The following is a 14,301-nucleotide window of genomic DNA, read 5'->3' as shown; positions in this document are numbered from 1 at the left end:
ATGTGAAAAAAAATGATTAAAAACTTTAAAACAAAACATTTGTGTTTTCTAACAGTAGCAGACAGATGACCAGACTAAATGCTTATTTGCCCAAGCATTTAGGATACAATGATTGCATATAAAAAGGTAGAGCTTTACAACTCCCCAAAAAGCATTAACTAATTAACTTTAAGTTCAAGAAAATTTTCATTCCCAATAATAAATTCCATTCATCAGATTTCTGATAAATTCTAAACATTTGTCATAACCTTATATTGATAACAGTAAGGAATTTGTCTCAATAATTTCACAACTTAAACAATTATCATATTCAAATAGATGTTTCATAAATGAGCATTTTGCTTTTAAAATACTCAATACATAGTAAAATATCCCAAATTGCATATTGTCCTTAACAGAAACACTTTCAAAAAAAAAAAAGAAACCCAGAAAAAACCTATTACTTTAGAGGCTCTTTAAATAATCTCATAATGACCCAATATAATCTTTAAACTTTAAATGTTTTAAACTTATACAAAATGTCCAAATACTACATACAAGAATTCAAGAAGTTCTTAAAGTAGCCATTAAACTTTTAATATGGATCACATTTATGACCATATTGCACATTTTGTATCAAGAAACAAATATTCAATCAATTAACCTAAACTTGATCCAGGCACTTTAAAGCACTCTTTTGTTGCTACAGCAGCAACTTGACGAAAATAAGGCAGGAAACACCTGGGGGGGAGGGGAGAAAAGTATTCCATGTGCTCACCCTTCCCCTATTTAAAAACACTTTTTTCCTTTCATCCTTCCATTAAAAACTTTTCTCTTTCCTTCTTGCAACATACCTTGCTCATCCTTCTTCCTTCAAAACCTGTAAAATTCACACTGTATAGCCTATAACCCTGAATCAAACCCAAACAAATTTTTCCTTTCTGAGGGTTGGCCTAACTGCAATTAGCAAATCTCTCTTTTTTAGCAGTAAATGCATCAATATTCAAACAAATTCCAAGATCTTATACTCAGAATAAACAATCTAATATGCAAAAGGACATTAGCCAAATTTTAATTCCCATAATCAAATGTTTTTTTTTTTTTTTTTTTTTTTTTTTTTTTTTTTTTTTTTTTGCTGCTAGAGTTTTGATCAGATAAGGGCCTTTACTCTAGCAGGCTCTAAAGACTGCTTTAAGGGAAAAAAACTTTCTAGTTTAAAATAGTCAAGTTTTTTCTTTTACTTACAAATTAGCACAACAGGTTAAAAAGTTTAAAATCGCAAACAATTTATATTAAGTAACATTAAAATAATCAATTCCCAAATTTCTTAATCATTGTTTTTAAAACTTAACAAAGCTCTTAAATCACTAAAACAAACTAGAGGCTTTTCCTAGGACCCCTGCTGCCAGAGAGAAGTTTGTTTCACCTTGAACATTCTTCCCTCCCGGAATCCAAACAGAGCTTCTCTAAACTTCAAAGCCCATTTTAATGCATTTCTCTGCCTTCACAGGGAATGCCTAGATATTCCATGATTTAAGACCACTCTGAAAGAATTACTATTCTGAATGAATTCCAATTTCCACAATTCAGCCTGTTATTTTTCTAAGCCTGTAACACAGAGGCTGAATTCTTATCTCTTATGAGCTTGCTAACTTTTAACACAGAACAAAAAATTCAAAGCAGACAAACATACACAGACAGACACAGAACTCTCTTAACTTTTAAGCCTCTTTCTCTAAAGCTTTCTTTTAAGATCTTTTATGAAAGCTTGTTCTTTAGAGAGTTGGGGAACCCATGATTGCGACAGATAGCATACTCACCGTTCGTAGTCTTCTGGTTGCTGAAGCAGGGGGTCTGGCCAGACGGGTACGTTCCTTCTCCTCGCTGATCTGTCGGGCTGCCACGAATCTTCAGGTCCCTGTTCGAGGGCGCCAATTGACCCGACCTGCGGGTCTAGAACTAGGGGGGTCTGAAGCCCCGTGCCAACCTGTAAGCAAAATGCTAGGTAAGGCTACAACCTGGGAATGGGTGAAGAAAAGAAAGAGGCGGAGACGATTCTGTGTTATGCAGAAACGCTCGTTTTTTAGAGGGAAAATACAAGGTTTTTATATGTTTCCAGAGTATAGGTTTGAAAAAACAATTCTGTGACTACGTGACTAGGGGAATTTTTGCTAGTTAGGAAACATCTGTGGCGGATCTTGTATTATCCTATGGCAGGATATTTAAGAAAGAATGGTTTATTGTTAGTATCTGGGTCTTTATGACCGAGGTAGGATGTTCCCATGCTTTGTTGAGTAAGCAGGATGTTTGTTTAGGGTATAGGGCTTCAGCATGGGGCCCCAGCAAACAAGGAAGAAGACATAAAACAGGATAGAGATAAGGGACTTCCAAAGTTGGGAGGGAGAGAGGGGAAAGTGACAATTCCTTGATTTAGTAGAGGTGGTCCAACTTCCTAACCTCAGGGGACTAGGTTCAAACAATGCAACTAAGCTTTCTCACAATCCCCAAAAACTGAACCATTTTTTTCTTAGTAGACAGAAAATGGAATTAGGTCCCTCATTAAACAGAAAAGGAACTGAGCTCCATCCAGAACTGAGTCACAGAATAAACTCAATGTGGTTCACGTAATTCTAATAATTCTTTCAAATAATCAAGAAATGTTAAGATGTATTGATTCTGCAACAGGGGTCACTCCCAGTTAGGATGGACTAATTAATATCTATAGAGGGGACCTTTCCACTCTGTCATTCTGTGTTTGTCCTATGCTGAAAAGTTCAAAACAAAGAACAAACTCGGCTGTGGCAGTCACTTTCCCAGAAGTAAGAACTCCATGGTACTCACTGCTAATGCAGTCACCAGATAGTGAATGACAGAAGTAATAGAAAAAAGTTATGGCAAACAGGTGGTCCTGGGAATTCTTATATTGAATGGAATTCACATCTTATACTGGACTAGCCAAATTTTCACCTTGAGTTGGAAGGGGTCGAATCGAAAGGAAGCATGCCTAAGTGAAGATTTTTATTATTAAAAAAAAAAAAAAAGTTTCTTATTGTAATTCTCTCCAAGCCTCCCTGTATTCCTCCTGCTGTCCATTTCTTACAGAGCAATAATATTCCATAAACCTCATATACCATAATTTACCCAACCATTCTCCAATTGATAGACATCCATTCATCTTCCAGTTTCTAGCTACAACAAAAAGAGCTGCCACAAACACTTTGGCACATACAGGTCCCTTTCCGCACTTTAGTATTTCTTTAGCATATGAGCCCAGTAACAACAATGCTGGGTCAAAGGGTATGCACAGTTTGATAACTTTTTGGGCATAGTTCCAAATTGCTCTCCAGAATGGCTAGATTCTAGAAAGTTAAATTAATTGTAACAAATAACTTTGCCAAGAAAACCCCAAATGAGGCAACAAAGAGCTTGACACAAAGGAAAGAAATGCACAACAAGAAAGATACAAAGAATCACACCAAAAGCTAGAATTCATTTCACCTTTTTATTGAATGGAGTTAAAGATAAGTTAACAGTAATTCAAGTGACATAGGAGTGGAATGGCTTGAAATCAATGGCTTTTGAAGAAATTTGATAAATTCTAGGAAGACTATCAAAGCCACAGTCCTCGTGTGTTGTTATTTTTTTTTAACTACTGAAAAAGAATTACTATGTTTTGAAATATCATAAGCAGAATCCACTGCCAATCAGAAGGCACAACATACTTGGGAAGAGTCCTCTTCAGCTTGCAGGGTGAAAGGTAAGCCATCTACAAGTTGGTGATGCTCCTTGTCTTGCAGGGGAAGTTTGGAAATGGAAAAACACCAGCTGGGGAGCCTAGTGGTGGGCTGAGAATTCCTCCTTGTTGGAATGCTCAGAGAGACGAATAGCAGCAAGAACAAAGATGAGAATCCAGTGCACAGAGAGTCATGGGAGCAGGCTTTGTTCCTGGAAGTGGGGGGCCAGGAGAAAACATGGGTGTAACAGGGGCTACAAATGAAATATCAGGTAACTGATAAATAAGAGAACTCTGCAGAACATTGTAAAAGGCCAGAGTGCCAAATTTGTATTCCAAGTATACTCCAATCCTGGGAATAGGATTTTTCAGTTTGTGGTTCAGTGATCCAGGATAAGATTGCAAATAGTGTCCATCTTCCTTCTTGACACATCTCAGGAAAAAGACAGAGGCATATTTAATTATTCTCCCGGGACTTTTTATCCTCAAGTAAGTTGTATGAATCCCCAGTGTCCACTGAGGCAGCTGTGTCACATCCACCTCCCAGTACTGTATGCCTGAGGAGAAGGCCTGCTCAGCAAGGACCATGTGAAGATCAGAGTCATCACCAGGGTGGGTGTCCACCTGCCAGCCTTCTCCAGCTCTTACACTCTTCAGATCCTCAGCCACAATCAGGCAAGGACTGGCTGATGCAGGATCCAACCTGAGGTCCACTCTGAATTGGTTGAGGATCTCTATCATGCCAAAGATAGGACACACTCTCACCTCTGGGATGAGTGCCTTGGCCCTTTGGGACAATGCTGACTTGCTCCTTTCCAGCAACTCCTTGACATCCCGGAGCAGATCCACATTGGGTTGGGAGTCTGCTTCCTGTAGATCTAGCATGAGGTCCTGAAGGGTGCTGCTTTCCTGGGATAGTCTCTCCTTCTTGTTCTTTTTTTCTTGATCCATCCTTTCCAGATAATGATATAACTCATCCCGCATGAGGGAATCCCATTCCCGGTATTCTCTGCTGATCATCTTCTCCCAGTCAATAACAGATTTCTTTTCCTTAACAAGAAGTTTCTTAGTTTCCTTAAAGTACTTCTGCAAGCATCTTTGCAGGTGCTGGATCTTCTTCCTGCAATTGGACACAGCTTCTTCTACAGGACAGTGCCTGTGAGCCCCATGCTCTGGGGCTTGACAACATCTTAGACAGAGCACGGTCTGGTCGTCTTCACAAAAGAACTCCAAGACTTCTTTGTGAATGGCACAGCGCCTCTGTCCTCCAGTACTCTGAAACAGCTGGGAGCTGAGCTGTGTGCCCAGTTTAGTCAGCTCTGCTAGGCTCCCATTGACTAATGGGAAGCCTCTGACCTGAGACACTTGCCTGCATTCAGGGCAAGAGAAAGCTGTAACTGCTGTGCTTGGGAGACATGCTCGGCAAAAGCTGTGCCCACACCCGATGGTGACTGGCTCACAGAAGTACTTCCAACAGATGGGACACGTGATCTGGTTCTGCAATTGTTGCAGCATTTCCACAGCAGCAGCAGCCATTCTCTTCTCTCTACTTGCTTCTGTTCTGCAGCAGCTGAGATGAAGAGCCTTCACTTCTATTCAAAGCAGTGCTTCTGAGCAGAAGAAGGCTCTCCTTTTATAGCAGGTAGCCCCACCCCTCTAGAGCCTCCCTGGAAGGTGTGAATTCCCCTGTCCCAGAATTCTGAAGTTCTACCTGAGAACTCTTCCCAGTTTACAGAGCCCTGAGGACCTCAGAGTTCACACTTTTAGTTGGCTCCTTTGAATGTTTGGATTTCACCATCCTTCAGCTTTGTGGCTGTCTGTAAGGAAGAGCTTTCTTTCCCTTACCCAGCCTTACCCAATCAGTTCTAAGAAACTCCAAAAGTCCTGTGCATTTCTCCCTTCAATCTACTTTTGGAAAGTCACAGAATTTAAGATTAAAAATGGATCTGCATGGCCATTTAGGTCAAGGAGCCCACAGCCATGATGAGGGCCATCTCCAGGATCCAAGAAGGGGTATTCCTTCTCTGTTGCATCGACAGTGGCATACTTATTACTTCTTCTCTATTGCATTTTTCTCTCAGTTAAGTGTCTTCTTCCTCCTTATTCCATTCTTTCCACAGTTGTCAATTAACCTTCCACAAGCAACCTGAGGATTAAAACTGTCTAAAAAAGTGTAACAGAAAAACTGATTTGCTTCTTATTTTAAACAACAGACTACCTTTTTTATAAACAGTTCAACATACAAAGCACATTAATTGAATTTTTTCGTTTATCATTTTAAATTAGTAGAACAAGACATTAAAGTGTCAACAACTTATCTGGAAAATTAATTTCCTTTCCCTAATCCTACCTTTCCTTCACAAATGGTGCACCTAGAGGACAGGGTCTGATTTGTTTATCTTTTGTCTTCTAATATCTTCCATGATGCCGGTGAAATGATAGGTGTCTAAAAGTGTTAACTGAATTGAATTCTATTGATTTTAAAAATGAGGACTCCAATGAAGGCTACAGCATTGGGATGGCTAGTGCTTTTTTTCCATTCCACTTATTGCTCCATTTGGTCAGGTATTAGATGATCTCTCTATATGTTGTTTAAGTTGTTTAAATTATCCAAGTGTTGTGAGGGCTGCTATTAACATCTGGGAATATATGGGACAGAGAGGAGGAGCTCTACTTTGCCACAAGCATGATTTTTTTTTTGAAATCTTCACATTCTTTCTTGAAAGTGGAGAGACATTTCTCTAGAAATGAGGAACAAGGAGGCTTTAATGATTGAGAGTGCCTTGTAAAAAAAGAAGGAAGGATTCCAGTTTTGTGGAAAGGACATGGTAGGGGGTGGAGCTAAGATGGAGGAGAGCAGACACAATTCTCTGTAACCTCCTCTAACCTTCTCTCAAACCTACCCCAGATGAAGCCTCTAAACTGGTTTTGAAGTCAAAGGATCCACAAATATTTGTAGTACAACACATTTCTAGAAGAAGAAGATACCTTGGAAGAATTTCAGAACAGGTCTGTTTCAATCTGGCAGGGGGAGAGTCTGCCAAACCCAGAGCATAGTATGGGGAGACCAGGGCAAGAAGCTGGAGTGGAGAGTCAAAGTGTTGTAGCTTCCACGAACCTGGGGATCTTGTGTGAGCCTCCTTAGGCCACTCTGTCCTGGTTGCTACCAGATGGTTTGGCAGATTTGCCTTTTGTAAAAGACAAATAGTAAATCATTGATTCCATGAAGAACCCCAGACCTAGTCACCATTACTGGAAATCAATCAGCAGAACTGCCCCAGGGCAGCTGTCCCTCCCTTGCATTGAACACACCTCAAGCCTTTAAAACAATGAATAAAAAACAAAAAAGAACTCAAACCTAGACAGCTTTTATGGAGAGAGAAAAACAGCCCTCAAATCCTGAGGTTCCTAAAGGCAAAGCAAGTCCAGAAGAAGCCCTAAAGAGAGATACAAGCTGATTGCCATTTCACAAAACTTTCTTTGAAGATAGCATAAAGGATCTTAAAAGAGAATTAGAAGAAAAATGGTGAAATGAAATGAGACCATTGCAAGAAGGAATAGAAAAAATGAAAACAGAATGCAATGAACAAAAAAATTTAATTGTCCAATTGCAAAAGGAGGTAAAAAAATAAATGAAGAAAAGAATACTCTAATTTTTACTGTATTTAGTGAACAAATGGAAATGAATCACTCAAGACTTCAAGAATCAGTGAAACAAACAAAAAAAAAATAGAAGAAAATATGAAATACTTCCTAGGAAAAATGATAGTGATAAAATGATTGGTTTATACTCAGTGTAGAGCATATAAGTAGGGACTGAGAACCACTGAGGACAAACAAGCACACTAGAAAGAAGCTCTCAGAACCAAGGGGACAAATTCAATTTGAACTTCAATTTCCTGGTGGCTGGCCTGGCCTCATGCACTTTCCCCACTAAAAGCAAGGCCACACTGAAAGGCTCTTCAGAAAGCTGCCCAGCATCAGGCAAAGAGGAAATAAAAGATTTGGACTTTAACTCTTGGCTACTCTTCTGGTGATTACTGAACTGAAACAAAGGCTGCTCCCAGAGACCCCAAGAAAACTGAACCAAGAGAACCTTACAAAGGAAGCCTATAAAGCAGTAAACATCCCTTAAATGACAGTATGGCTTCATTATCTGTATCTGAAAGTCAAACTAGCTACCAATCAGGGTTGCCTTACCTTTGCCAAAGGCGGTCTTAAACACGTAATATGTATTGTTGTAATATAATTCCTAAGTTTCTAAACTTTTTCTTTGTCATTTGCTGGCCATGGTGTGTTACCTGAATTTTGATAAGCTCCCCGGGAAAAATCTCACTTGATTTCTCATGCCAACCTTTGTTTATTGAAATGGGGATAGTCCCTTTGACCATGAATCTAAGCTTTTTTTCATACCAGTTCTAGGACACGAACAAAACCTTCCTGTTGAAAGTGTAGTCTTCAGTATTTCTGTTTACTGGGCTCTGAGAATGATAGAGAATGACTATTTGTCTAATATTTCATAAAGTAGAACCTTGTGCCAGGTCCAGATGCAATGTTGAGATCGAACTCCAAGGGGTAAGTGAATAAAGAATGAAAGGGGAACAATAAAACTCAGGGAGATTCATCAACTTCTCTGTCTTGTAGTCTGTTTCTATGTATTATTTAATCAGGCTTCTGATGGAGCACCCATGGAGCTTCATTAGGCTGAAGTTTATTCTGAGCAATAAGCAGAGCCTGCAGGAACACAAATGTTGTGCTACTTGTGAGTTGGAATCAATAGAGCATCTGACCACGATGTTTGTTTGATACACCAAAGGGCTATTAAAAAACAATTTTTATTCAGTTATGAAGGATGAAAACCAAATGAAAGCAATACTCAAGAGAGATTTCTTAGGTGCCAGATAGAATATAAAAGTGAGGATTCAGTCATCATGTTCCTCCTTCCAAAAATAGGAAAAACATAAGCCACACCTCAGGATTTAGTAATCCCAGGGGAAAGAAAGTTGCAGTCAAAATATAAGTAATTAAGGTACACCCAATGCCTACTATATGCCATCCATATAACCTTAGAAAACTCTCTTCTTTTTGAAAAAAGTCCCTTCATCCCTGCTCAGGGTAATTCTTTCTTCTCTTCGGGATTAATTGAAGGGGAGAGAGACAAATTGGAAAGGTCAAGGTCTATAGGTATTTATTACTATATCACTAGCTAATTATATCACTCCCCTAACTGACTACCAGAATTTATCTATATGCTGGGAAGAGGAAGGTCAGAAGAAATGAGGCAGTCTAAGAATTCCAAAGACTAGAAAAGTAACTGTTGGTTAAGAAGTCAGGAAGTCATTTACTCATATGCAGATATTTTATGTGGGGGCTGATTAGAGTAAAAAAGGAAATGCCTGAGAAAGAGATCAGGGGCATGGCTAAAAGCTCTTTCCAAGTGTAATCAAATAAATAAAGAATATTCTTCATGAACCCTTACTGCCCACAGAAGAATGGTTGAAAATGAACGATATCATCTTTTTTTTACTGTCAAAAAGGCTTGTGAAATGTTTAAATTTCCATAATATTGTTTATCCTATTGTCAAACCAGGAAACAGGACTATGCCTACTTGCAGTTTGGAGACCTGTAAGTAAGAACCTAGACTATGCTGCCCAGAACCCTAGTTAGATCCAAAGATTGATGAAGGGAGATTTCTCACAATTGCATACCTCAAACAACCCATATATCTTATCTGAAACCTGAAACTTACTGATGAATCAGTTATTCTTTCCATGTTCTTTGATTAAATATAGATATTTGGGAGTAGGACACCTCTTCATATGAATTAAGGGAATTGCATTGCTTTCTCTCATCCTTACAACTTGGACAGGCCCTAATCTGTCCTTACATTAGAAATCTGATCACCTAATATTGAATTCTTTTCTTAATTAATTGATTTTGTTTGATTAATTGCTTTTAATTTATAAAAGTCTATCTTCTCTTGTTTTGGAGATTGAGGCTTAAGCTTGTTGCTTAAGAAATCGATATACTTAGAAGATCCAACCTTTGTTTACATTAGTAATTTTATCTTTCAGGTGGCAGAACAGTCAACGTGATTAGATTTTCTTAAGATCCTTTTAAATTTCTACAAGGATATATTTCTAGAAGATTTATTCAGCAATAAAGTCTCTTGGCATCTGGAAAACCATATCTACTGGTATAAATGTGTCTGCAAATCTATCCTAAAAATAAGGCCGTAAGGATACTGTATGGCTGATTTGCCTAGATATATTTCAGAGTTAATTAGATCAAACTGGACAGTTTTGGGATGATGCTCAAAGACAGTCCCCTAGGGAAGAATTCCTATGAAGAAATGCTTTCCAGAAGCAGACAACTTCATGAAGTAGACAACTCTTTCCAAAAATTTGCACTTGGATATACTGATTAAGAACATTAAAGAACTGTTCTATTCTTTTCCTCTTGATCCTTGTTTGTATTTTGGCTTCCATTATATTGATTTGACAGTGTGTTTTAGCCATGGGCATCACACATGGGGATCACAGAGATGGCCCTAATCATGAACATGGGTTCCTTGCACTAAATGACCATGGAGGAGGATTTCTCATCTCACATTCTGTGATTCTCCATAACTGGACTGAAGGGAGAGATGCAGAAGATTCTTGGAGAGACTTGGAAGTGATTGGGTATGGCAGGGTAAAGGAGAGAAGGTACTTTTGGATCCTTGTGTTTACATGGGGCTCCTGCACAAATCACATTGTAAAATTCATTGATCTGAAGCTCCCTGTTTTCAGAGGCTTCTTCCTAAAAAATAGGGGAACCATCAGGATGGTGAAATCCATCCATACAAAGGAGTCAACTAAAAGTGTGAACTCTGAGGTCCTCAGGGCTCTGTCAACTGGGAAGAGTTAACAAGTAGAACTTCAGAATTCTGGGACAGGGGAATTCACACCTTGCTAGGGAGGCTCTAGAGGGGTGGGGCTACCTGCTATAAAAGGAGAGCCTTCTTCTGCTCAGAAGCACTGCTTTGAATAGAAGTGAAGGCTCTTCATCTCAGCTGCTGCAGAACAGAAGCAAGTGGAGAGAGGAGAATGGCTGCTGCTGCTGTGGAAATGCTGCAGCAATTGCAGAACCAGATCACGTGTCCCATCTGTTGGAAGTACTTCTGTGAGCCAGTCACCATCGGGTGTGGGCACAGCTTTTGCCGAGCATGTCTCCCAAGCTCAGCAGCTACAGCTTTCTCTTGCCCTGAATGCAGGCAAGTGTCTCAGGTCAGAGAATCACCTTTATGTATCAATGGGCGCCTGCTAGAGCTGACTGAACTGGGGAAACAGCTCAGCTCCCAGCTGTTGCAGAGTGCTGAAGGACAGAGGCGCTGTGCCACTCACCAGCAAGTCTTGGAGTTCTTCTGTGAAGACGACCAGACATTGCTCTGTGTCAGATGTTGCCAAACCCCAGAGCACGGGGCTCACAGGCACTGTCCTGTAGAAGAAGCTGCTCCCAATGTCAGGAAGAAGCTGCAGCACCTTCAAAGTTGCTTGGAGAAGCACTTTGAGGAAGCAAAGAAACTTCTTGCTAGTCCCAGACCTCTTGTGAACTGGCACAAGATGATTACAGAAGAATACTACAAAATGTACAACCTGCACTTATTCAAGGAATGCCCTTTTGCTAGGATTGAGGAAGAAGAAAGAAGTGAGAAGGACAGACTTTCCCAGCAAATGAGAACCCTTCAGGACCTCATGCTAGATCTCCAGGAAGCAGAGGGCCAAGCCAATGTGGATCTGCTCCGGGATGTCAAGCAGTTGCTGGAAAGGAGCGAGTCAGTGTTGTCCCAAAGGGCCAAGGCGCTCATCCCGGAGCTCAGAGTGTGTCCCGTCCCTGGCATGATAGAGATGCTCAACCGCTTCAGAGTGCACATCAGGTTGGATCCTGCATCAGCCAGTCCTTGCCTGATTGTGGCTGAGGATCTGAGGAGTGTAAGAGCTGGAGAAGGCTGGCCGGTGGACACCCACCCTGATGATGATGGGCATCTTCATATGGTCCTTGCTGAGCAGGCCTTCAACTCAGGGAGACGATACTGGGAGGTGGATGTGACAGGATTACCTCAGTGGATGCTGGGGATCCACACCCCCTGCTTGAAGAGACAAAGTGGTGGCAGCAAGACCCATTGTCCCTCTGTGTTCTTTCTGAGATGTGTCAGGAAGGAAGAGGATTACTTTTTGCAATCCTACCCTGGATCGCTGGACCACAGACTGAAAAGCCCTATTCCCAGGGTAGGACTCTACCTAGAATACCGTACTGGCACTCTGGCCTTTTACAATGTTCTGCAGAGTTCTCTTATTTATCAGTTACCTGATATTTCATTTGTAGCCCCTGTTAGACCCATGTTTTCTCCTGGCCCCCCACTTCCAGGAACAAAGCCTGCTCCCATGACTCTCTGTGCACTGGATTCTCATCTTTGTTCTTGCTGCTATCATCTCTCTGAGCATTCCAACAAGGAGGAATTCTCAGCCCACCACTAGGCTCCCCGGCTGGTGTTTTTCCATTTCCAAACTTCCCCTGCAAGACAAGGAGCATCACCAACTTGTAGATGGCTTGCCTTTCACCCTGCAAGCTGCAGAGGAATCTTCCCAAGTATGTTGTGCCTTCTGATTGGCAGTGGATTCTGCTTATGAAATTTCAAAACATAGCAATTCTTTTTCAGCAGTTAAAAAAAAAATAACAACACACATGAGGACTGTGGCTTTCATAGTCTTCCTAGAATTTCTCAAACTTCTTCAAAAGCCATGGATTTCAAGCTATTTCACTCCTATGTCACTTGAATTACTGTTAACTTATCTTTTACTCCATTCAATAAAGATGTGAAATGAATTCTAGATTTTGGTGTGCTTCTTTGTATCTTTCTTGTTGTGCATTTCTTTCCTTTATGTCAAGCTCTTTGTTTCCTCATTTGGGGTTTTCTTGGCAAAGTTATTTGTTACAATGAATTTAACTTTGCTAAAATTATCTTTATCTCTTCAAGGAATCTAAAGAATTTTAAGGAATCTTGGTTTCTCTCTGCTCCTTGGCTCTGTCCCTTCCATTAATTGTTTTTTAATTGACCTCATACATTATGAAAATTCAACTCATATTACTGTTGCCACCCTAAAGAACTTTGGGGTCTGATGGACTGCAGAAAACTAACGTGAGAAGGAAATCAGTGCCAATATGGATTACTTCAGTAATTTCGAAAAAAAAAAAAAAAAAAACAAGTTCCTTCTTTAATGTCAGCAATGCCAGTAAATCTTGCTCACAAATTACGATTTGTTGAAGAATTTGTCAATTCATAAGTCCTACTGACAAGCTGGAAAGTGTTGTTTTCTACCTTCGTCCATTTGACTGGATATCTTATGGATCAGAATAAAAATTAGAATTTAAAATTTTATTCCCGTTCAAATGACAGGCTGTTGATGAATAGGTGTTTTGGACCAAAATAAAGACTAAAACAAAAAACATCAAAGAATAAGGTAAAAAAAAAATAAGTTACACAAACATGTTGGGAGTAATTTTTTATTTGGGGCAAGAACCTGAAATCAAAAGGGGTATGTATCATTTAGAGAATGACTATGCACATTATGGTCTCAAGATGCAATAGAATGCACTTGAAATATAGAAACAAAATGATGAAAAGAAGCGTTTCAGCAAATCATGAGAAGTCTTCCCATTTGGGCACCTGTATAAGTTAAGAAATATGCATCACTTTTTGAATCTTCTGTACTTTCATTGCTTCTCTGACTCCTAGAGATCAGTCCTTTATAAGGCAAAAGTAAAAGGGGAAGTATAGGTAGAAGAGGCATATAGGGAAGTGGTCTCTTCATAGAAGTTAAGCAATATGGTGATGTCATATTTTGGTGAATAAAATTACAACAAACACAAATTTTTCTGCAGGACGACATTTTTATAATTTTATAACAGTCATGTGTAAACTATTAGTAAGATGGGTGACATAGTTAGGCAAAAATTTCCAGTATGTAAAGGGCTGAAACTCTTGAGTCAATGCACTGAGGTTGGACTATCAACCACCTGAGGCTAATTACTAAGTGGACAATACTCTATAAGAATATGCTTGCAAAATGGCCCTTCCCACTATCCTGTGCTGGCCCAATTGTTCAGTGTATACAGAGAATTGTGGGAGGGATTAGGAGGTACAGTGGCACTAGCCAGACTCATCCTGGGCAGCAGACTAGGAGGTGAGGTCTCTGAGATCCTACTCGGCCATTCCCTTCACTTCTACTTCTAAAGACCAAGAATAAAGACTTTTCTTATCCTGACTCCAGCTGATTCTAAGGTATCCAGGGTGATAAAGTGGTCTCCGCATTAGCATGAACAGTTTATTACTTAGCGTAGCAGTAACAAAACACTGGGTCTTTGACTTCTATCCCTCAATGCATAGAGACATTCAGGGCCAAGAGGGCTTTCTAAACTTAGGTATGTGTTCTTTCCTTTCATCTGCCTTACAGTATTAGGACCTATTTTATCAAAGATAAGACAATGCTGATTGATAGATTGGCAAATAGTGTGACATTAAAGTTCAGATGATCAAGTCACCCTC

General features: G+C 39.9%; 2 protein-coding genes across 2 annotated transcripts; one reads left to right on the top strand and one right to left on the bottom strand.

The window, feature by feature from the left end:
* Window positions 1-1,737: 1,737 nt before the first annotated feature.
* On the bottom strand, window positions 1,738-5,248 carry LOC141562386 (tripartite motif-containing protein 51-like). The gene is made up of 2 exons (XM_074302427.1): window positions 4,263-5,248; window positions 1,738-1,897 (listed from the first exon to the last, which is right to left on the bottom strand). Exons 1-2 carry the CDS (start codon window positions 5,246-5,248, stop codon window positions 1,738-1,740), a joined length of 1,146 nt encoding a protein of 381 aa, XP_074158528.1.
* A 5,553-nt stretch (window positions 5,249-10,801) lies between these two features.
* LOC141562385 (E3 ubiquitin-protein ligase TRIM21-like) lies at window positions 10,802-12,232 on the top strand. Its single transcript, XM_074302426.1, has one exon. It carries the CDS (start codon window positions 10,802-10,804, stop codon window positions 12,230-12,232), a length of 1,431 nt encoding a protein of 476 aa, XP_074158527.1.
* Window positions 12,233-14,301: the final 2,069 nt, after the last annotated feature.

Source organism: Sminthopsis crassicaudata, chromosome 3 (genome assembly GCF_048593235.1).
Source record: "Sminthopsis crassicaudata isolate SCR6 chromosome 3, ASM4859323v1, whole genome shotgun sequence".
NCBI lineage: Eukaryota > Metazoa > Chordata > Mammalia > Dasyuromorphia > Dasyuridae > Sminthopsis > Sminthopsis crassicaudata.
This window is presented reverse-complemented; position numbering and strand designations above follow the sequence as displayed.